The 23,542-nt window shown below is 44.2% G+C and overlaps 1 protein-coding gene across 1 annotated transcript in view; it reads right to left on the reverse strand.

Moving 5' to 3' along the window:
* The window catches only part of LOC122804932 (carboxy-terminal domain RNA polymerase II polypeptide A small phosphatase 1-like), a 773,332-nt gene that overhangs the window by 123,812 nt on the left and 625,978 nt on the right, over window positions 1-23,542 (reverse strand). Inside the window, exons 5-6 of the mRNA XM_044075150.1 lie at window positions 20,785-20,877; window positions 20-205 (exon numbers count right to left, since the gene is read on the reverse strand). Of these exons, the coding sequence (XP_043931085.1) occupies window positions 20-205; window positions 20,785-20,877 (279 nt within the window). The remainder of the gene's footprint in view (window positions 1-19; window positions 206-20,784; window positions 20,878-23,542) is intronic.

A 23,542-nucleotide genomic window follows, 5' to 3' on the forward strand; every position in this document is an offset into this window, starting at 1 on the left:
GAAGCCTAAGGAAACTCACTGCATTCTCTGGATGGAAGATGTAAGAAGCTGGTGAGTTGTCGATTATGATCACTCTGTTCAAGTCTCGGCCCAGCCGGCTCAGATCCTTTACATAATTCCCTCGATGGAACACGCAGGACTCGCGGAACAGACGTGCACGGAAGGCACCCCATTTATCCAAAAGATCAGCAACAGGATCTGCATACTATTAGAATCAAGAAATAACGGATTCAGAACTGGTGAATGTAGTACTGCTAAGGTAAAAAAAGGAAACACCATTACAGCCTGATACCACCCATCAACTGTTCATAATAAACTAGGAGTCCATGACAGCAAAATCTCACTACTAATCAACACAGTCCACTAAAACAGAGTTTGAGATGCTACATAAATCTGTTAGCAGCTACAGTCTCCCAAGAAATACCTGGTTCAAGAGTCCTAACCAATATGCAAACAACTCAGTCATCCAAACTAGACATTTAACAAAATAAAAAGTTTTGAATTTAATATACCTATCGAGATTCAATACAGGAGTGCTCTAAAAATAGACTGTAACTTGACCAGTTCCTAAACTTGACGCATATACAGAAATGACCCAAACCAGCTTCCATTCATAATAAAATACTCAATCACAAGCAATATTCCAGTAGGATATACTCTCAATGAAGCCTTTCTGTAAAACTACTACTTACTTATTACAAAAAAACCTATCTGAAGCATCCAATATCGCTTCAAAACCCTTACGGTTATGGAAAACCTACCACTGTACCTTCTTTCCCACATCCCAGAAGCTTATAAAACAGAAGTTAAAAACTACCTCGGGAAGAAATACTTGCCGTAACATTTTACACGACAAAAAGAAAATGCTATCTACTACAGACTGCAGTCAGGAACAAGTTCACAAAACACTAAGGACTACCAGTTATGTTCAATCAATATTGTGTGACTGCCAGGCCATACTGGGGACTTCTCTCTTCCTTGTCAAGGAGCAACCTTGGAGTCTATATACATTAGGGAGTGGCACAGCCATCTTCATGTTGGGGGGGGGGGGGGGCTGCCCCTGTAAATTTTTTTTTTAATTATTTTATTTATTTTGTATTTTATTTTTTTCCAAATGCTGTTCAAATTCACGTACAGTTATTCTTTTGTGACTGCAATTGTACAAGGAAAGTACAAATGACTCAAGAGCCTAGCAGAAAAGCCTAGTACTCAAGTCTGGGATCGAAGGTAAAAAAACGTGCACAGCTTTGTCTTCATATTACAGATCATTTTATTCTATAATACAGGATAGATGTTTGGAAGATATTTACAATGTCAGTAAATATTACATTTATGGAGATTTTTTTTTTTTTTTTTTTTGTTAGCTCCGATATAATTTCAAGAAAGTCCAAGTATATCCTGATCATGCACTGCAGTTCTCATATTTAGAAAAAAATGTATTTTACCCAGCAAATATAAGGGAATCTGATACCTGGTAAAATTACAGTGGCTTGCATTTAGCACATGCCAACATAAAGTAATATTCCAAACACCACCTGATGCTTAGCTAAAATTTTAGTTACTTATATGTGAATATTTTCTAAAACACAATTCCAGCACCAGTCACAAATACCATAAATCTTTAAACAGATAAATGGAGCTGTTGTTAAAAAGTACAGTTGTGTACACTTACCATAAATGTAGATGTTCGAGTGTATTCAGTGTTGCAGTCATTACATTTGGGTTATCTGCTTGCAGTAGCCCTCAGTCGGCCTAATTAACAAAGTCTCGGGTCCTATGTCGGTTGCTGTCTCTTCTTCCGTGAAGTCAGGTCATCAGGGGTATAAAACATGCAACTAACGTCATTACATCAGTTCTTGCCCCAGATGTCAGGTGCCCTTCTAATGGCAAGCAATTAAATCTATAAATATACAACGTTATACCTCAAACAAAAAAGCAAATACACCAAAAAGCTTTTAAGCATTGAAAAGGAGAGAAGGGTTATAGCAAAAAAAAAAAAAAAAAATCAGGGGGCTGGAGGGAGGGTAACCAGGACTGCAACAGTGAATACACTCGAACATCTACATTTATGGTAAGTGTGCACAACTGTACTATGTTCTTAGTATTTCACTCTTGCAGTCATTACATTTGTGTAGATTCCCAAAGCTAAGGATGGGAAGAGGAATTCAGATATCATTAGGACCAGCTATAAGGCCCTGCAAAAAGTACAGTTTTGTACCTACCATAAATGTAGATGTTCGAGTGCTCATACAGCTGCAGTCATCACACTTGAGTTATCCTGCCATCAGGTGGGTCCTCATTCGGCCGAATTCCAAAGTCTAGGTCCGGCGTTGGTTGTCGTCGCTTCTTCCCTGACGTCAGTGCACCAGGGGTATAAAAGAGGCAGCCAACGCCATTTTCTTCAGTTTTTCTTGCCCCAGATGTCAGGTGCCCCCAGAAAGGAAGGCAAAACATGATATTATGCAAACATACAAAGTAGATAAATCAAAACAGTAGTTGCAAGCAAATACACCATAAAGGAACACCCCAAAGAGGTTGTATGTTAAAGGTGTTTGTCATAAGGCCTGTCCTAAGAGGGGAAGGAGGGAGGGTAACCTGGACTGCAGCTGTATGAGCACTCGAACATCTACATTTACGGTAGGTACAAAACTGTACTATGTTCATCGTACATACAGCTGCAATCATCACACTTGGGAAGAATCCCAAAGCTAAGTAAGGGTGGCAGGTACTAAGTGGAATTAGGAGGGGCTAGGATGCTCTGCAGGACTGCTGTGGCAAAGTCCGCTCTAGATTTTGAGTATAGTGGAAGGTGGTAGTGTTTGGAGAAAGTGTGCACTGAACTCCAAGTAGCTGCTTCCAAAATGTCCTTGGTAGGGACCCCGCTGAGGAAAGCTGCAGAGGTAGCTGTAGCCCTGGTGGAGTGGGATCTGATGTATACAGGCACTGATTTTCCATGAAATGAATAACAAAAGCGTATGCAGTGGGCTATCCATTTTGAAATAGTCTGTTTGGAAATAGCCTTTCCTTGAGCACCTGTAGCATAGGACACAAAGAGCTGCTCAGATTTCCTGAATGACTTTGTTCTGTCCAAGTAATAATGAAGTTGTCTGTGAATATCTAAGGAATGTAGTAGCCTCTCTCCTTTGTTCTGTGGATTTGGATAAAAGGTAGGTAAATGAATAGTCTGATTCAGAGCTACACTGGATACTACCTTTGGCATGCAGGTAGGGTTGGTTCGTAAGGAAACCCTGTCCTGATGGAAAATGATGAATGGTTGCACAGCCATGAGGGCCTGTAGCTCCAAAACCCTGCGTGCTGAGGTAATAGCCAGAAGGAAGGCTGTTTTCCATGACAAGTATTGTAGCTCTGTTGAAGAAGCTGGCTCAAAAGAAGGCAGGGTCAGCTTTTCCAATACAAAGTTGAGGTCCCAAGCTGGGGCTGGTGGTTTCCATGGGGGGTTTATATTTTTTGCCCCTCTGAGGAACTGCCTTAAAAGAGGATGTGAGAATAGAGGAGGATCTGTATTGTATTGTGCTGAAATGGCTGAAGCGTGGATCTTGATGGAGGAGAAGGAAAGGCCACTGTTTAACATCTCAGCTAGGTACTGTAAAATTTGGAGAATATTTATTACCCAAGGATTCTGGCCCTTTTCTTGATTCCAGGAACAAAATCGTTTCCATTTGGCGGAGTAGGTTTTTCTAGTAGAGGGTCTCCTGGCCTCCAAGATAACATCCTGCACCTCCTTGGAGAGGAGAGTCTTTTGGATAATTAAGGTATTCTCCATGCAGCTAGATTTAAGGTTTTGAGCTGGCTGTGAAGGGTTTTGTAGTTGTGCTGGGAACAACAGAAGAGGAACTAGAGGTAGGATCCATGGTGGTGAGTGTGACAGGCTCTTTAGGAGGGGATACCAGTGTTGTCGTGGCCAGTCTGGAGCAATGAGAATCATTTGTGGCCTCTCTGCTCTGGTTTTTAATAGAACTTTGGTCAGTAGAGGTAGAGGCGGGAAGGCATAGACGGTCAATGTTGTCCAATTGAAAGAGAGTGCGTCCACTTTCCAGGCCTGTGGATAATAGGTCCTTGAACACAATTTCTCCAACTGGTGATTTCTGTGGGTAGCAAATAGATCTATGTCTGGCTGTCGCCATGCCTGAGTTATCTTTGAGAAGACTTGAGGATGCAACTTCCATTCGTGTGGGTCTGTTATATTTCTGCTTAAGTTGTCTGCCAGTGTGTTTTCCTTCCCTGGCAGGAATTGTGCCTGTAGTTGAATTTGTAATTCCAGTGCTGTGTTCCACAGGGTCATAGCTTGCCTGCACAGGGGGTAGGAATGAGTCCCCCCCCTGTTTGTTTATGTACCACATGACTGTGGTGTTGTCTGTCCTTATTAACAGCTGGCCTGGATGCAGAAGGTCTTTGAAGGTCATAAGAGCATTTTGCACGGCTAGCATCTCCTTTTGGTTGATGTGTAGGTGCTTCTCTTTTTGGGACCATTTTCCCTGAATGCACTGATCTGCCATGTGTGCTCCCCAGGCGTAGTCTGAGGCGTCTGTTGTGATGGTTTGAGTTGCTTGAGGTAAACAGAAAGGGAGACCTGTGTTTCTTTGGCATGCTTGAGCCCACCACAAACATTCCTTTTGAAGGCATGGAATGAGTGGTATAATAGTTTCCAAGCTGTGGCTGTGTTGAGACCATAAGTTTTTTAGGTACCATTGTAGTTTCCTCATATGCAGCTTTGCACATGGTATTAGTAGGATGCAAGATGCCATGAACCCCAGAGCCTGCAGGACTTTCCTTGCAGTTAGTCTGGTTAAAGTTGCCATTTTGTTGAAGTATTGAGACAGCTGCCCTTGTTTGTCTGGTGTGAGGTAGGCCATCTGGGTTCTTGTATTTAAGCTGGCACCCAGGAAAATTATCTGTTGAGAAGGTATTAGTTTTGATTTCTTTTTGTTCACTGTGTAACCCAGAAAGTTTAATAGTTTTATTACAAACGCCAGATGCTGCAATAGAACGTTCTTACTGTCCGCTTGGATCAGGCAGTCATCCAGATATGGGTAGATTTGTATTCCTTGTTGTCTCCAGAAGGCAATCACTGATGTCAGGCATTTCGTAAACACTCTGGGTGCAGTAGATAAGCCAAAGGGCAATGCAGAGAATTGGTAATGGGTTGAACCTGCAAGAAATCTGAGGTATCTTCTGCAATCTTGTCTGATAGGGACATGCAGGTATGCCTCCTTGAGGTCCAACGTTACCAGCCAAGACTCCTTGCCCAGCATGGGAAGAAGCTGCTGTAATGTGAGCATCTTGAATTTTGGTACCTCTAGAAATGTGTTTAGAATAGATAGGTCTAAGATCGGCCTCCAGTCTTTGTCCTTCCTTGGTACCAGAAATAGTCTTGAGTAAAAACCTTGACCCTGTTCTTTTGCAGGTACCTCTTGAATAGTTTTCATAGCCATGAGAGTGGAAATTTGTCTTTGTGCCTCTGCCCTCTGATTTTGTGGCAGGTTTGGCATGCCTCTCATTTTCAGAAGGGTGTGAAAGGAGAACCTGTAGCCTCTGTCTATGATAGCCAGAATCCATATGTCTTTTGTAACAATGTGCCAGTTTTTTGAAAATAATGCCAGTTTTCCGCCCAAAGGTGCTGCCATTATAGTTTTGTTTGGCAGGCATAGGGGGAAGTCATTGTGTCTGTTTTCTAAATGACTGTGGTCTATCTTCTCCACCTCTTGGGGTTGGTGCTTGCCACTGTCTACCTCTGTAAGATCCTTGAGGTTGTCCTCGACCCCTTGGGAGTTTTGTATCTGCCCCTTTGGGGTCTGTCCGTGGCTGGAAAGGACCAATTTTTTGAAGGTCAGTTTCTGCTGAAGCGTGGAGGTTGCACCTGCAAGAAATCTTTAACTGTTTGCATAGATTTCGCTTTTTCCTCCATTTTCTTTAGTATCTCCTCAGCTTTAACACCGAACAATACATCTTTCTGAAGTGGTGTATCTAATAACTTTGCTTTGACATGATCTGGTAAGGCTTGCTCTTTGAGCCAAGCATGTCTACATATGACAGACCCCGTGACAGCAGCTCTACAAGAGGCCTCTAAAGCATCAAAACCACACTGCAAGGTATGTTTCCCCACTTGCTCTGCTCCATGCAACAAATCCTGCAACTCTTTCAAATCTGGTTGTTCTGCTTGTGTCATTTTGTTTTTCAGCTGAGATAAGAAGAACTGTTGGTACTTTAACATATGAAATTGACAGTTTAATGCCCTCATGGTTAAAGTGGCTGAAGTATACACCGTTTTCCCCCACCTTTCTAATGCTCTGGAATCTCTCTCTGAAGGTAAAGGGTTTTTAGCAGTAGAGGCCTTAATCCCCTTGGGACCCTGTGAAATTGTTTCTGGGTCAGCAGTATGGCTTTGATAAAGGAAATGGTGAGAATCAGGAACCCGATAATATCTGTCTGGTTTAACAGGGGCTGGAGGTAAAGAGTCTGGATTAAGACTGGCTTCTGCGTACACATCATCCAAAATATCTAAAACAGGAGGGATAGCCATGGGGCCTATGCTGGGGGAGCAGTAGAAATTCCCTGAGCCTTTTCTTGGAATCCGAGTAATCTTGGCCTTCCCAGTGGAAGTGCTCTCTCAATGTATGCAGGGTTTCCCCAAAAGAGTAGTCCTCAGGAGGGGAGACCGAGGGAATAGACTCCTCAGCATCAGAATCTTCAAAAGGGGAATAGGCGTAATCCTGGTCCTCAGAATGGTCTGAGGCAATAGAAGCCTGGCCTGAGGAAGGGCAGTCTTCCTCCAACCTGGGTCTTTTGTCTGAGGGGGGTTGAGAACCCCTGATGAGAGTTATCAAATCCTCAGCCATTTTAAGCATCTGTTTTTTAGGCATGGGGCCTTGAGAGGAGGTCTGAGGACCCTGTTTTTTAGTTTTCATTGCAGCTTTAGATTTAGTGAAGGATTTAATAGAAAAGGTGGTAGGCCTGAAGACGCCTTCAGAAATGGCAGGCCTCGCTAAATTTTCGGTTTCCCCGCCAAGAGTGGCGTCGGTATCTGCAGTGGGAATGGAGACCAAGGAACCTGCGACCTCGGGTATTAAAGTCACCGGTAAAATAGTTTCATCGGTAGTCAGGGGCTGCGTAGGTGCCTTGCTGAGAACCGGTAGTCGGCCTAAGCGTGGTCTCAGTACTTGGTGCAGGCCTCGGATGTCGGTCCTTATCCTTGCGCCTTTTGCCTAAAACTGGCGTTGGTGTATCCGACGACATGACATAATTAAATTTTTTGCCAAAAAAATGAAGGGCGAACTCCGCCCGGCGCTTAATAGTGAGCTTGTTAAACCTAGCACAGAAACGGCAGGCCGAGACGTCGTGGTCTGTCCCTAAGCAAGGTATACAGAAAGAGTGAAAACCCTTATGCGGTATTTGCTTCCCACAAGAAATGCAATTATTAACTTTGTCTGACATCGGTCTGAGGCAAGAAAAGTTTCCCCAACGGGGTACTTAGCTTTAAAGAAGACTTCGACTGAAATACTGTTCGTAAATCTCAGGAGCTGGCCGACCGGCACTTGCGAACTGCTTCTGCTTCGGGCACCGCGCGGCAAGAAAGACTGAAGAAAATGGCGTTGGCTGCCTCTTTTATACCCCTGCCGCACTGACGTCAGGGAAGAAGCGACGTCAACCGACGCCGGACCTAGACTTTGGAATTCAGCCGACCAAGGACCCGCCTGACGGCAGGATAACCCAAGTGTGATGACTGCAGCTGTATGCACGATGAACATCTGCAGTGGCAAAGCCAGCTCTAGATTTAGAGAAAAGTGAAAAATGGTAATGCTTGGTGAAAGTATGTACAGAAATCCAGGTAGCAGCTTCTAGGATGTCCCTGGTAGGTACGCTTCTGAGAAAGGCTGCAGAGGTAGATGCAGCCCTGGTTGAGTGGGGTCTGATCCTCTGTGGGATAGGTTTTCCATGGTGCTTATAGCAGAAATTAATGCAATGGCCTATCCATTTGGAAATGTTTTGCTTTGAAATAGCCTTTCCCTCTGTCCCTGCAGCAATTGCCACCAGCAGTTGTTCAGATTTCCTTTTAGGTTTAGTCCTGTCCAAGTAGAATCTAAGTCATCTGCGCACATCTAAGGAGTGCAGTATCCGTTCCCCTTTGTTCTGTGGATTAGGAAAGAAGGTTGGCAAATGAATGGACTGATTAAAGGCCACACAGGATAGCACCTTTGGCATGAAAGAGGGATTGGTCTTGAGGGACACTCTGTCTGCATGAAAGACGATGAAAGGCTCCACTACCATAAGGGCCTGTAATTCAGATACCCTTCTTGCTGAAATGATGGCTACAAGGGAAGCTGTTTTCCAAGAAAGGAATTTTAAATCAGCAGTAGCAGCTGGCTCGAAAGCAGGAAGGGTGAGTTTCTCCAATAAAAAGTTAAGGTCCCAGGCTGGAGTTGGAGCTCTCCTGGGTGATCTTAAATTTTTGGCCCCTCTGAGGAACTGCTTGAGCAGTGGAAGAGAGAAGAGGGGAGGTTCTGTGTTATTTATTTTTATTTTACATTTGTTAACCGGGCTAGTCTGACTGGATATATTTCCATTTTCAGCAGAGGCCCGGGGAGAAAAGCTCCTCAGAGAGATAATAACTATTACATGCAATGCAAAGAGAAGTAGTATACAAAATATACTGTATCAGGACAATATTATACAAGGAATCAAACTTATAATAGACATAAAATTAACACTTATACCAAGGAGTACTCATGGCTTTTGAAAACAAAACACAGGCATATGTTATTTAGAGTAATCAAACATTATAAGAAAGAGAAAAGGATATTTAAGGACAGCTATGTAAGTAGGATAGTTTTAGATTAGATGTTATAATGAGCTGAAATTGCTGAGGCCTGAATTTTTATTGAGGAAAAAGACAGGCCCTTGTGAAGCAACTCAGTTAAGTATTGTAAAATCTAAGGTAAATTGGGCACTGCTGTGCTCATCCCTTGAGATTGGTTCCAGGCACAGAATCTTTTCCATTTTTCAGCATAAGATTTTCTAGAACAAGGCCTACTTAGGCACAGAATCTTTTCCATTTTTCAGCATAAGATTTTCTAGAACAAGGCCTACTTGCCTCTAAATTGACATCCATCACTGGTTTACAAAGGGATGGTAAAGGAGAGCTTAGGTAATTTGGGAGGCTGCTAGGTTCAGTGTTTGAAGCTGAGGGTGCGGAATCTGGTTCTCCTGCTGAGACAGCAAGATAGGAGTCTGAGGCAGGTGCCATGGGGCCAACTGGGACACACTGCGCAGGAGGGGGTACCAGTGTTGGCGTGGTCAGGCTGGTGCAATCAAAATCATCCTTGGTTTGTCTTGTTTGATCTTTAGTAGTACTTTGGAGAGCAGAGACAGAAGAGGAAAGGCATAAACTAATAGGTTTTTCCAGCTGAAGGACAGAGCATCCACCTTCCAAGCTTGTCTGCGGGGAGTTCTTGCGCATAGTTTTTTCAACTGAAACTTCTGGGGGGAGGCAAACAGGTCTATATCTGGGCTCCCCATTTGCTTGTCAACATGTTGAAAATAGTACAGTTTTGTACCTACCATAAATGTAGATGTTCGAAGATCCACATTGCTGCAGTCCTTACACTTGGGTAGTCCGCTGTCCTCGGTCGGCCCGAATATCAAAGTATAAGGCTGACGTCGGTCAAGGCGCATTAGACTGACATCAGGACGTCAGGGTACAAATGCGCATGACCGACGTCATATCCTCAGTCTTTTCTTGCCCCAGATGTCAGAAGACCCCAACAAGAAAGGTCAAAACCCAAAGACAACAAAACCAACAACCAACCATCCTAGCACTAATAATATGTACAATATATACAATATACACAATATTTACAATCCAACCCACACAACCGCCTCTAACTACAGAGGGAAGGAGGAGGTAAATTGGACTGCAGCAATGTGGATCTTCGAACATCTATATTTATGGTAGGTACAAAACTGTACTATGTTCTTCATCTCACATTGCTGCAGTCCTTACACTTGGGTAGAATCCCAAAGCAGAGGTAAGGGAGGCTGGCACAACTATAAAGAAGCAGGAGCTGCCAAAATGCCCTGTAAAATAGCAGTGGCAAAACCAGCCCTAGATTTAGAGTAAAGTGGAAGGTGATAATGCTTAGAGAAAGTATGCACAGAACTCCAAGTAGCTGCCTCCAAGATATCTTTAGTTGCCACTCCCCTTAAAAGCTGTTGAAGTGGCAGTAGCCCTAGTGGAATGAGGCCTAATCCCAGCTGGAACCTCCTTGCCATGATGGGAATAACAGAAAGCAATGCAAAACCCAATCCACTTTGAAATAGTTTGTTTTGACACAGGCTTGCCCTGAGAACTCAAAGCAAAAGAAACAAATAACTGCTGAGACTGCCTGAACCCTTTAGTTCTGCTCAAATAATATCGCAACTGCCTGTGTATACCCAAAGTGTGCAAAATCTTTTCCCCTTTATTTTGGGGGTTTGCATAAAAGGTAGGCAAATGAATAGTTTGGTTTAAAGACACACTAGAAACCACTTTAGGCATAAAGGAAGGGTTAGTACGCAAAGATACCCTATCCTTATGGAAAATTAAGAAAGGCTCAACTGCCATAAGGGCCTGTAATTCAGAAACCCTTCTCGCAGAGGTAATGGCTAACAAAAAAGCAGTCTTCCATGATAAATATTTCAACTCAGCAGTAGCTGCAGGCTCAAAAGGTTGTAGAGTGAGTTTCTCCAACACAAAATTGAGATCCCAAGCAGGAGTAGGAGCTCTCCGTGGGGTCTTATATTCTTTGCCCCTCTAAGGAATTGCTTAAACAAAGGATGAGAAAACAATGGTGGGTCACAATCATAGTGAGCAGAAATTGCTGCAGCATGAATCTTAATAGAAGAGAAGGACAAACCTTTGTCCAGTAACTCAGTAAGATATTGAAGAGCCACACTTAAATTAGGCTTAGAAACATCAAATGCTTTTGCTGCACTCCAAAATAAAAATCTCTTCCATTTATCTGCGTACACTTTCCTTGTACTAGGCCTTCTGGCTTCCAAAATAACATTCAAAACTTGCTGTGGAAGCTGAAGCCCTCCAGGGTTTAAAACAGAATATGCCAGGCTGTCAGGTGAAGAGAGTGAAGTTTGACATTGAGTAAATGACTGTTCTCCTAAGTCAGCAAGTGTGGAATCGAAGGTAAAGGCCATGGAGGCTCCCGTACCAGACTTCTCAGTAGTGGGTACCAATGCTGTCGAGGCCAATCTGGAGCTATTAAAATCATCTTTGGCTTGTCCTGTCTGACCTTCAGAAGTACCTTTGGGAGGAGAGGCAGAGGTGGAAAGGCATACACATGAAGATTGCTCCAATTGAATGAAAGAGCATCCACTTTCCAAGCTGTGGGATGAAAACTTTTTGTGCAAAACTTTGGCAGCTGGTAGTTTAGTGGAGAAGCGAACAGATCTATGTCTGGAGTTCCCCATGACACTGTCAATTTCTGAAATACATGAGGATCCAATTTCCACTCGTGGGGATCCATAATTTGTCTGCTCAACACATCTGCTAAGGAGTTCTGTGCTCGGCAGAAACCTTGCCTGAAGATTTAGCTGTAAACTGAGAGCAGTCTCCCACAAAATCATTGCTTGTCTGCACAGAGGATAAGAATGTGTTCCCCCTTGCTTGTTGATGTACCACATGACAGTTGTGTTGTCTGTTAGAATCAACACCTGCCCTGGAAGAAGTAAATCCTTGAAAGCTATTAATGCAAATTGGACTGCTAACATCTCCTTCAGGTTGATATGTAGATGTAGAAGTCTGGCAGGCCACGTGTCTTGTATCCACTTTCCATTTAGATGAGCTCCCCAAGCTTTGTCTGAGGCATCTGTCGTTAGAATCTGACTTGCCTCTGGCGGGTCACAGAGAGTCCCTTGTTTAGGTGACATTCCTGAGCCCACCACAAAAATTCCTTTTGAATGCAAGGTATTATCTGAATGACAGTGTCCAAATCTTGGCAGTGCTGTGTCCATACATTTTGAGATACCATTGCAGCTTCCTCATATGCAGTTTGGCATTGGGAAGCACCAGAATACAAGATGCCATGAACCCCAAGGCTTGAAGGACTGTCCTTGCAGTCAGCCTGGACTGATGAGACAAGTGATGGAAGTAAAGAGAAAGATTCTTTTGTTTGTCCGGGGTCAAAAGGCCATCTGGGATGCTGTATTCAGTCTCACACCCAGAAAGCACATGTCCTGAGAGGGTACTAGACTGGACTTTATTTCGTTCACAGAATACCCCAGGCATCTTAGCACTGCTATCACATAGTGTAGATGATGAAGAAGTTCTTCTTTTCCTTGAGCCAGAATCAGACAATCGTCCAAATAAGGATAGATCTGTATTCCTCTTAGTCTGAAGAAAGCTATCACTGGAGCCAGAACCTTCGTGAATACTCTGGGCGCAGTAGATAAGCCAAAGGGCAATGCAGAGAACTGATAATGAGAAGTCCCAGCCCAGAAACGTAGATACTTCCTGCAACTTAGCCTGATAGGAACATGAAGGTAAGCCTCCTTGAGATCCAGAGTCACCATCCAATGATCTTTGCCCAGCAGAGGTAAAAGCTGTTGTAACGTCAACATTTTGAACTTGAGAATGTCCAGATAAGTGTTGAGGATAGATAAATCCAAAATTGGTCTCCACGTGTTCCCCTTCTTTGGTACTAGGAACAGGCGAGAATAAAATCCTAGGCCCACTTCTGACAGAGGGACCGGCTGAATGGCTCCTATTTGGAGCAGCAGAGAAATCTGTTTGTGAGCCTCTATTCTTTGCTGAGGAGGAACGTCTGGCATGCCTTTGAAGGGAGGTAAGGTATGGAAATAAAACCTGTAACCTTGGTGTATGATATCCAACACCCATCTGTCTTGGGTAATTAAACTCCAATTTTCTTTGAAAAGTGCCAACCTTCCTCCCAAAGGTGCTGCCAGTCGAGAAGACTCTGGCAGCTGAAAAGGTAGGTCATTGGGTCTGTTTACGAAAGGACTGACCCCTGCCCTCACCCGAAGACTGTGCAGGTGAACTCCTGTCCTAGGCCTGAAAGAGCCCTGAGCTCTGCCCCTACCCCGTCTAGACCTGCCCTAGACTGGGAATCATAAGAAGGATCGTCCACCCTTTAGTAGGCCAATTTCTGCTAAACTTGAGGCTGAACCTGCAAAAAATCCTTAACAGTCTGCATAGACTTAGCCTTGTCTTCCATTTTCTTTAAGACTGCCTCAACAGGTGAACCAAATAACACATCAGATTGTAAAGGAGCATCCAAAATCCTTGTCTTAACATGGTCAGATAAATTCTGATCCCTCAGCCAGGCGTGCCTGCGAAGAACTGACCCTGTGGCAGCCACCCTAGACGAGGCCTGTACAGCATCAAAACCACATTGCAAAGAATGCTTACCCACTTGTTCAGAGACATGTACCAAATCCTGTAACTCTTTACAGTCAATACCTTCCACCAGAGCATCTACCTTAGACTTCAATTGAGACAGTAGATAGTTTTGGTATTTCAACATGTGAAACTGGCAATTTAGAGCCCTCATAGCTAGGGTGGAAGACGTATAAACTTTCTTTCCCCATCTATCCAAAGCCCTAGCCTCTTTATCTGGAGGAACCGGATTTTTAACAACAGAAGCTTTAACACCCTTAGGCCCCTGACTAACAGTTTCTGGGTCCGCCCTAGGACTCTTAAAAAGAAACTTATGAGCTTCAGGCACCCTATAATACCTATCCGGCATAACAGGAGCAGGAGGCAAGGAATCAGGATTAAGAGAAGCCTCTGCAAACACATCCTCCACAACATCCAGAACAGGAGGTATAGCCAAAGGCCTATGCTGGGGTAAAACAGAAATTCCCTAAGCCTTTTCCTGGAATCAGAGAAATCCTGACCTTCCCACTTAAAATGCTCCCTCATGGAATGGAGGGTCTCTGAAAAAGAAAAATCCTCAGGAGGAGAAGCAGAAGGAGTAGAATCATCCACATCAGAATCAGAATAAGGAGAATACTCCTGCAAGTCTTCAGCCGAAGACTCTGAAACATCTGAAGCCTGCTCAAAACTCCCCAACTCAGGTTCCACCCTAGGCCTCTTATCAGGAGGGGGCAAAGAACCTCTAATTAAGGTAATCAAATCTTCTGCCATTTTAAGCATATGCTTCTTGGGAAAAGATCCTGAAGAACTAGGAGTGACACCAACTGAAGCTAAACCTGGCCTGCCTCTGGGAGAAGCCTTAGAAACAGAAGGCCTAACCACAGGGGAGTACAGTAACCTGAGAAGCCCCTTCAGCCTGACTTGCCTCCTGAGAGGCCACATCCTGCAATAACAAGGTCTCCCCCTGGGCCTCCAGAGAAACCTCCGGTGGAACCACCGGCTCCACCGATACCTCTAAAGAACCGGCGTCCGATGCGGACGACTTCGTCTACCTTGGGCTTAGCTGCTTTACCCTTGCGCTTCTTAGAAGAAGCGGACGCCGGAGCATCCGACGGCATAGTGTAATTGCACCGCTTCCCAAAGACTAACCTGGCTCAATCTAACCTTCTCTTAATAGTGCGCTTATTGAATCTAGCACAAAAGCGACACCCAACAACGTCGTGCTCAGGCCCTAAACAAGGAATACACAAGGTATGATAATCTCTATGCGGTATCTGTTTCCCACAAGAAATACAGTTATTCACTTTTTCTGACATCCGGTAAACCACTGAGGCAAGAAAAAGCAAAATATTCCCCACGGGTACTTAGCCAACTTTGACTCGGTCTGAAACTCGAACTCGAAAAATTTCAGAAGCGACGGCACTTGCAACGCTGCTTCTGCATCGGACCATGCGGCAAAAAAGACTGAGGATATGACGTCGGTCATGCGCATTTGTACCCTGACGTCCTGATGTCAGTCTAATGAGCCTTGACCGACGTCAGCCTTATACTTTGATATTCGGGCCGACCGAGGACAGCGGACTACCCAAGTGTAAGGACTGCAGCAATGTGAGATGAAGAACATCCTTGGTTTCAGTTTCCACTCGTGTGGGTCCATGAGGTTTCTGCTTAGTCTGTCTGCCATTTTCCTGGTAGGAATTGAGCTTGTAGATGCACATGGTAGCTCAAGGCTGTGTTCCACAATGCCATGGCTAGTCTGCAGAGGGGATAAGAATGAGTACCCCCCCTGCTTGTTTATGTACCATATAATAGTGGTGCTGTCCGTCTTTACCATTAATTGTCCTGAAAGAATGTGGCCTTTGAAGGCCGTCAGAGCATTCTGTACAGCTAACATTTCTTTCTGATTGATATGCAAGTGCATTTGACTTGGGTTCCATTTGCCCTGAATGCACTTCCCTGCCAGGTGAGCCCTCCATGCATAATCTGATGAGTCTGTTGTTAGGGTTTGGGTGGCAGGGAGGTGGAGTGTGAATGGTAGTCCCTTGTTTTGGTGGCAGGCCTCTGACCACCAAAGAAACTCTAGGCGTAGGCAAGGTATGAGAGGAATCATTGCTTCTAGATCCTGAGAATGTTGACACCATAGGCTTTTTAGATACCACTGCAGTTTCCTCATATGCAGTCTTGCACATGGAATTAGAAGAATGCAGGAGGCCATGAACCCCAAGGCTTGTAGTATTTGCCTTGCAGACAGTAGGGTTTTTGTGGCCACTTGTTTGAAGTAGGTTGTCAAATGAATTTGTTTCTCTGGCATAAGAAAAGCCATCTGGGAAGTTGTATTCAATTTTACTCCAAGGAATATGATTTGTTGATGGGGTACCAGGTGTGATTTATTTTCGTTTATGGTGTACCCCAGACAAGTGAGCACCCTTTGTACAAAGGCCAGATTCAAAAGTATATCCTGGCTTTCTGCCTGAATTAAACAATCGTCCAGGTATGGGTATATTTGAATATTTCTTTGCCTGCAAAATGTGATGACTGGGGCTAGGCACTTTGTGAATACCCTGGGCGCAGTACATAAGCCAAAGGGCAGTGCAGAGAACTGGTAGTGATTGTAGCCTGCTTTGAAGCGTAGATATCTTCTGCAAGATTCCCTGATTGGGATGTGCAGGTATGCTTCCTTTAAATCTAGTGTTACCATCCAGGCATCTTTTCCTAGCATAGGAAGCAACTGGTGAAGAGTCAGCATCTTGAATATTAGTATTACCAAAAATGTGCTTAGAGTAGACAGATGCAGAATAGGATGCCATGAATTGTCTTTTCTGGGTACCAGGAAAAGTCTTGAGTAGAAACCTTGTCATTTTTCCCCTTCTGGTACAGTTTGAATAACCTTTATGTTTAAAAGAGAGAGTATTTGCTTTTGAACCTCTGCCCACTGATTTGGGAGTTGATCTGGCCAACCTTTTGGCATTGGTAATGTGTGGAAGTGAAATCTGTATCCTTGGGACACTATACTTAAAACCCATTTGTCCTGGGTAATGAGTTCCCAGTTTCTGGCCTGCAGACCAGTCTTTTCCCCCTAAAGGAGCATTCAGTTGAGAAGTGCTTGGAAAGTTTAAAAACAAGTCATTGAGACAGTTTTCCATAGGGGGAGTCTTACTACTCCCAGATTTGGAAGCAGAATCCCCCCAACTGCTTAGTCTTGTGCATACCCTGGGACTGAAACCTGGGATTTCTGCTGTGTCTGGGTGTGGATTGAGAAGGCCAATTCTTAGACGGTCAATGCCTACTAAATCTTGGAGGCTGAACTTGTAAGAAATCTTTAACAGTTTGCATAGATTTAGCTTTATCTTCCATCTTTTTAAGAACTTCCTCAGCTTGGTTGCCAAACAGGCGGTCCTGATTTAAGGGAGATTCCAATCGTTTTAGCTTTAACATAATCAGGCAAAGATTGCTCCTTAAGCCAAGCATGCCTTCTGAGTACAGACCCAGTGACAGCAGCCCTGCAAGAGGCCAATAAAGAATCAAACCCACATTGCAAAGTATGTTTTCCAACCTGTTCAGCAGAATGCATTAAATCCTGTAATTCCTTATTTTCAGCACAGTCAGGAACCAACATAATTTTCTGTTTAAGCAATCCAATAATATGTTGTTGATACTTTAACATATGAAACTGACAGTTTAAGGCCCTAATGGCCAAGGCTGCAGAAGTGTAAACCTTCTTACCCCATCTATCCAGTGCCCTGGAGTCTCTATCAGAAGGGGTAGATTTCACCAAAAGAAAAATCCTCTGGAGGGGAAGCAGAGGGAACAGAGTCCTCTGCATCAGAATCCTCATAAGTAGATAAGGGTAAATCCAGATAATCAGAAAAATCAGAATCCTGGTCAGAAGATTCATAAACAATTTCAGTCCTAGGTCTCTTAGAAGAGGGTGGTTGGCTTCCCCTGATTAAAGTTATAAGATCTTCAGCTATTCTTATTTGTTTTTTAGGCATAGTGGCCTGAGCTTCGGCTTTATAGGCATGGTTCGAGGTTTAGGCCTTAAAGAAGGAGGCATCGGTTTCATATGCAAATCCATAGGCCTGAATACACTTTCAGAAGCCGGTGCCTGCACAGCGGCTCCAGACCCATTCAAGGTAGAGACATCCGTAGGTTCCACAGTTGAAGCATGTCGCGGGATGCCAGACTCCGAATGGGTCTCAGTAGAGGCCTGTGAATCAGAAGTAGCAGGTATCAGGGGCTGCGAAAGAGTCTCACTGAGTACCGGCGAACTTGCGACTGGCTTAGGAGAAGCATCGTCGGCAGCTTTGGACCTAGGCGGCCTGTCTCTATCTTTATCTTTGCGTTTTTTTTGGCATTCCGGAAGTCGGATGGCTTACCGACAACATTTCTGGATAATTGAACCGAGAACCGAAATATTTAAAGGTGAAAATATACAGACAATGGATAGTGTGTTGATTAAATAAAGCACAAAACTGACAACAAGGTACATCGTGGTCAGGGCCTAGGCAAAGAATACAGTACAAATGAAAATCTTTGTGAAGTATTTCCACAAGAAATGCAATTATTAACGTTTACTGACATCGGTAAGGAGCAAGAAAAAGTTTCCCCAACGGGGTACTTAGCTTTAATTGAAGATGTTGGTTCTGAAACTTGAAAATGAAAATTTCAGGAGTCGGCCAATTGGCACTTGCAAACTGCTTCTGCTTCGGGCACCGGACGGCAAGAAAGATTGATGTAATGACGTCGGCTGCATGTTTTATACCCCTGACGACCTGACGTCATGGAAGAAGGGACAGCAACCGACGCAGGACCCAAGACTTTGTTCATCAGGCCGACTGAGGGCTACTGCAAGCAGATAACCTAAATGTGATGACTGCAACAGTAAAACATGAAGAACATCAATTTAGAATAAAACCGCATGCCTTCTCCCCAGGAAGAGTGAAACACGTCTTTGATCACTTGAGGGTATTAACTTGATTATGGTCCCTAACTGCTAGGTGAAACACCTCTGAACTGGGGTCTTTCTAGAAACTGTAGGCGACATTCTTCTTTTATGAAGTTTAGCACCACTTGACCTGAGTAACTGCCTACCAAATTCCCTATAAAGGCAGACAAGCTTCCTTCAAGTTTTAGGGGAAGGGGTTGAAGCAGACTTTAGGGCTGGAGGGAGGCAAGAGTCAACCAATGTGAAACATTACTGACCCCTCTGGAGAAAGTCTTGGCCATGAGAGACCCCCCCAGCCTTTTTTGTCTAGTTTACTGTTTTTTTTTTTGTACTTACCACCTCCCCTTTGCTTTGGTTGAGAAGTTGCTACTGTACACCTAGGCACAAAGTTTTAAACAATCTCCCTAACACACCGGCTAGTTCCACTATTCTCCTACAGTTTCTTGTACACTTCCTGTGCAGGGGGTCCAAACAGAACTCCTTGCATAAGGTGGAATTGAGAATTCCTAATTTCACATTTTCTGGAAGGGGTAGCCGTTAACCAGGCATGCCTCAATGAGTAACTCTCATGGCTGCTGCCCTCCAAGATACAGCTACAGCATCATAACTACACTAGGTGGGCTGGCCAGCTGGCAGGAAAGAGGTCTAGCAACTCCTGCTTTAGATCTTTGTCTTCGAACCTCCTCACCTTGCTCATCACCTGTTCCAATAAGGTCTGCTGGTAAGACAGTATGTGAGAGTGGCAGTTTAAAGTCCTAAATGCCAAGGTAGCAGTTCTGTAGCCTTTCTTCCTCAAATCTAACCAGAATTCTACTCTCATCATTTGGAATGTGATTACTGGCTGGAGATGAAACTGTTACCTGGCTAGGATCCACAGACACCACATTGAGATTAGTCAAGATTTCTCTACAGATAAATGTGGGAATCCATGACCCTGTAGAAATACTCACGTTTCCTTGAAAGGGAGAAGGGAATTTGGCTCCAATGATACACTTTTAAAGACATCTTCCATGACCTCTAATACTGGAAGGAGAGCTAGAAACCTGGGTTCAGAGAGACCCATGAAGTCCCTCTATCTTTCTTGGGCTTCTTGGAATGCCACTGAAAGATCTCTCATTTTGTGGACTGTATCCCCAAATGGAAGACTCCAGTGGAGAAGCAGAGGAAAGGGTGTCTTCAAATTCTTTGGCTTATAGAAATCTGTTACACAGGCTGGCTCTTCAGAATCAGACTCCTCAAATTCTAAGACAATTACAGGGGTATCCACAAAGGAAAATCCCAATACCAACAACACTGCTTCTGGTTCAGACTAACTTAAGAAATCTACCTCATGTCAAAGCTCAGACAAGGGGCAGGACAGGGGTATTGCCCTGCATAGGCCAAGGCAAGCAGGACTGCACCTACATAGGTTTTGTTGCCTTGTGCCTGTGATACTGGGGGGGGGGGCTGCCTGAGGCTTCCAGTCTTGGGTGGGTGACAGAGACCTCACTATCCCTGAGACCTCTTGTACACATGTACAAATATTGTAGTGATCCCACCATCCCCTTTAGTTGTCACAAAAAGGGCCTCAGTGGCTGAAGGATCTGTGGTGACCAAAGAATGCCTGAGATTTCAGACTCTGAGGACATGCCATATACCAGGAGGAAGAGATCCTGCTGAATTGTCATGCCAGAAGCCTCTGCCACAAGAGACTCTGCAGTTGGGATCCAGGAAAGCATCTCTCCTAGTAAGGAATCTCTGTACTGAAGAAATCTCGAGTCTTCTGTAACATCCTCCTTTCTCCTCCCCTTCTTTTTCAAATGCTTCTTTTTAGGAAGTAGGCTCCCAGAGGACTTGGACAATGCCACAGCAGCCCTGAATCAGTAAACTCATGGAGAGAATGTTGGCAATGATGGACTGCCCTCCAGTAAATGATCACAGTGGGAACAGGAGTACATGATGAGCTCCAGCTCAAGGCAAAACGACACTGAGTGGCAGTATTTATGAGGTATTAGTTTACCACAGATCAACCAGTCACTGACTAGAATCTGTGTCAAACATTCACAGATTTCAATAATCGTGTAAAAAAATGTGGTCAAACAACACATTACAAGCAGTAATGTGATGCAACCTCTACTGCATAGCAAGGAAGAGATGAATATGGCACTGGCTGGTGTAGCTTTTATACTACTGAGTTCCTGGTGCCAAAAGCGGGGCAATGGCCAAAATCATAAACGGGAGGGGGGGGGGCTTTAGAAAATTGGCTGGCAGCAAGCTAGGATATTGCAACAACTGCAGACTGCAACAGTGAATACTATGATGAACATCTTCATTATTCACACCACTGAAGAAAAACCAAATCAGCTAGACTACAGTAACGCTGTGCATGACTCATTGTTCTCTCTTGTGTTACCACTCTTTCACATATATACAGCACAGTAAAGCAGCACAGGCTCACCTTAGCTAAACTTGCGGTGAACAGCACACACTCGAAAAGATCCCCCATTCGCTTCAGGAACTCATCAACATGTGGCCTTTTCAGAACGTACACCTAGAATGACAGGGCAAAGAGACATGGCTGAAAAATACAGTGGCACATAGTAAAGTAACACAACAACATACACATGAGCATCAAAGTAGCTCCTTAAACATAGAGTAAAAAAAGCATGCATGATCTGTTTATCTGAAGTGCTGCTAGCACTGCTCAGGATACAAAGGCACACAGCTGCCTGTATACACAGGAAAAATACCTGCATGATCTGAAATGGTATGCACCTGTAACATCCATGAGAAGGTAAAATGTCTTCAGGTATGCAGTTCCAGCAATAATAATTATAACTTCATGGTCACTGGATATGCTCAGCTTTTTAGATGAGTGTGGTGGGCACATGACCTGTATACACCAATAGCAAAAGAGACAGAGAGGGAGAGAGAGAGAGAGAGAGACAGACACACACACACACACACACACACACACACACACACACAAATAGATGGGGTGCACGACACTTCGGTAAACTAGATCCACACTTCCCAACTAGCGTGCTCACTTCTCTACCTACAAGATAAGGAAACATTCGTAACTTAACCAAAAGTATCATTAAAAAGAAGCTGGGAAGGCAAACTTATTGTGAGGTCGGCAGTTTCTTGGAAGTACAGTGAACAAACAGGACTTTGGAAGTAGTGAACTGCACTATTGCTAGGCAAGAATCCAGGAAATGGACATACAGCAATGGGAAGAGGCAAAGAGCTTGAGAGGGAAAGCTAGTTTGCAAACTACATTTTAGGTAGTCAGAGAAGCAATAAGATGCCTAGCTTCAGGAATAAAGTACAGTTGTGTACACTTACCATAAATGTAGATGTTCGAGTGTATTCACTGTTGCAGTCATCACACTTGGGTTATCTGCCTGAAGGTAGCCCTCAGTCAGCCGAATACCAGAGACTTAGTATTTCTGCGTCAGCTGCTGTCGCTTCAGGACTGATGTCAGGTCGTCAGGGGTATAAGAACAGGCAACCGATGCCATTACTTCAGTTTTTCTTGCCCCAAATGTCAGGAGCCCCCAAACGGGGAGCTCAGTTACGGTGGAAAAAACACCCCCAGCAAAAAGTATATACCAATAGCCTAGTAACGGGTGAGTAGGAGAGGTAGAGAGAGACAATACTCCAGCCGCTCTGACGTCGGGGAGGAGGCGACATCGGCCGACGCCGGACCCAGACTTTGGAATCTGGCCGACCGAAGGGCTGCCTGAGGCAGGACAACCCATATGTCAGGACTGCAGTTGCATTCTTGAAGGACATCCAGGACTGCAACCGTGAATACACTCGAACATCTACATTTATGGTAAGTGTACACCTGTACTATGTTCCTCGTGTTTCACTGCTGCAGTCATCACACTTTTGATTCCCAAAGCTGAAGAATGGCTGGAGGCAGTCAAGAAGAGTTGGGGCTGGCTAGAATGCCCTGTACGACTGCTGTTGCAAAACCCACCCTGGATTTGGAAAAGTAATCCAGAAACTTGCCTGCGTGTAGCCTGCTTTGAAGCATAGTTATCTTCAGCAAGACTCCCTGACTGGGGTGTGCAGGTATGCTTCCTTTAAATCTAATGTTACCAATCAGGCATCTTTGCTTAGCATAGGAGGCAGCTGGTGAAGACTCAGCATCTTGATTTTTGGAATCACAAAAAGGTGTTTAGAGTAGACAGGTCCAGGATAGGATGCCATGAATTGCCTTTTCTGGGTACCAGGAAAAATCTTGAGTAGAAACCTTGTTCCTTTTCCTCTTCTGGTACCAACTGAATAGCTGCTATGCTTAAGAGAGAGAGTACTTGCTTTTCTGCCTCTGCCCACTGATTTGGAGGTAGATCTGGCCAACCGCTTGGAGTTGGTAACGTGTGGAAGTGAAATCTGTATCCTTGGGACACTACATTTAAAACTCATTTGTCCTGGGTAATGAGTCCCCAAGTTCTTCGCATGAAGAGCAACCTTTCCCCCCAAAGGGGAAGTCAGTTGATTAGTGCTTGGAAGTTTTAAAAAAGAAGCCATTGAGACAGTTTACCATAGGGGGAGTTTTAATACTCCCAGATTTGGAAGTGGAGGCCCTCCACTGCTTAGCCCTGTGCGTCCCCTGGGACTGAAGCCTGGGTGCTCTCTGCTGTACCTGGGTTTGGACTGAGAAGGTCTGGAAGAGGCAGGAAAGGACCAATTCTTAGAAGGCCAATGCCTAATAAATCTTGGAGGTTGTGCTTGTAAAAAATCTTTAACAGTTTGCATAGATTTAGCTCTTTCCTCCATCTTTTTAAGAACTTCTTCTGCCTTGTTGCCAAACAAGCGATCCTGATTTAAGGGAGCATCCAGTAATTTTGCTTTAACATGATCTGGCAAGGATTGCTCCTTAAGCCAAGCATGCCTTCTAAACAGAGACCCAGTTACCGCAGCCGTGCAAGATGCCTGTAGTGAATCAAAACCACATTGCAATATATGTTTACCAGCTTGTTCAGCAGAATGCATTAAATCCTGTAAATCCTTATTTTCAGCACAATCAGGAATCAACATCATTTTCTGTTTAAGCAATCAAATAATATGCTGCTGATACTTTAACATATGAAACTGGCAATTCAAGGCCCTAATGGCCAAAGTTGCAGAAGTGTACACCTTCTTAACCCATTTATCCACGCCATGGAGTCTCTATCAGAGGGGGTAGGATTTTTGGGGGGGGG

Source organism: Protopterus annectens, chromosome 6.part0 (assembly GCF_019279795.1).
Source record: "Protopterus annectens isolate FY-2018-M chromosome 6.part0, PAN1.0, whole genome shotgun sequence".
Lineage (NCBI taxonomy): Eukaryota > Metazoa > Chordata > Ceratodontiformes > Protopteridae > Protopterus > Protopterus annectens.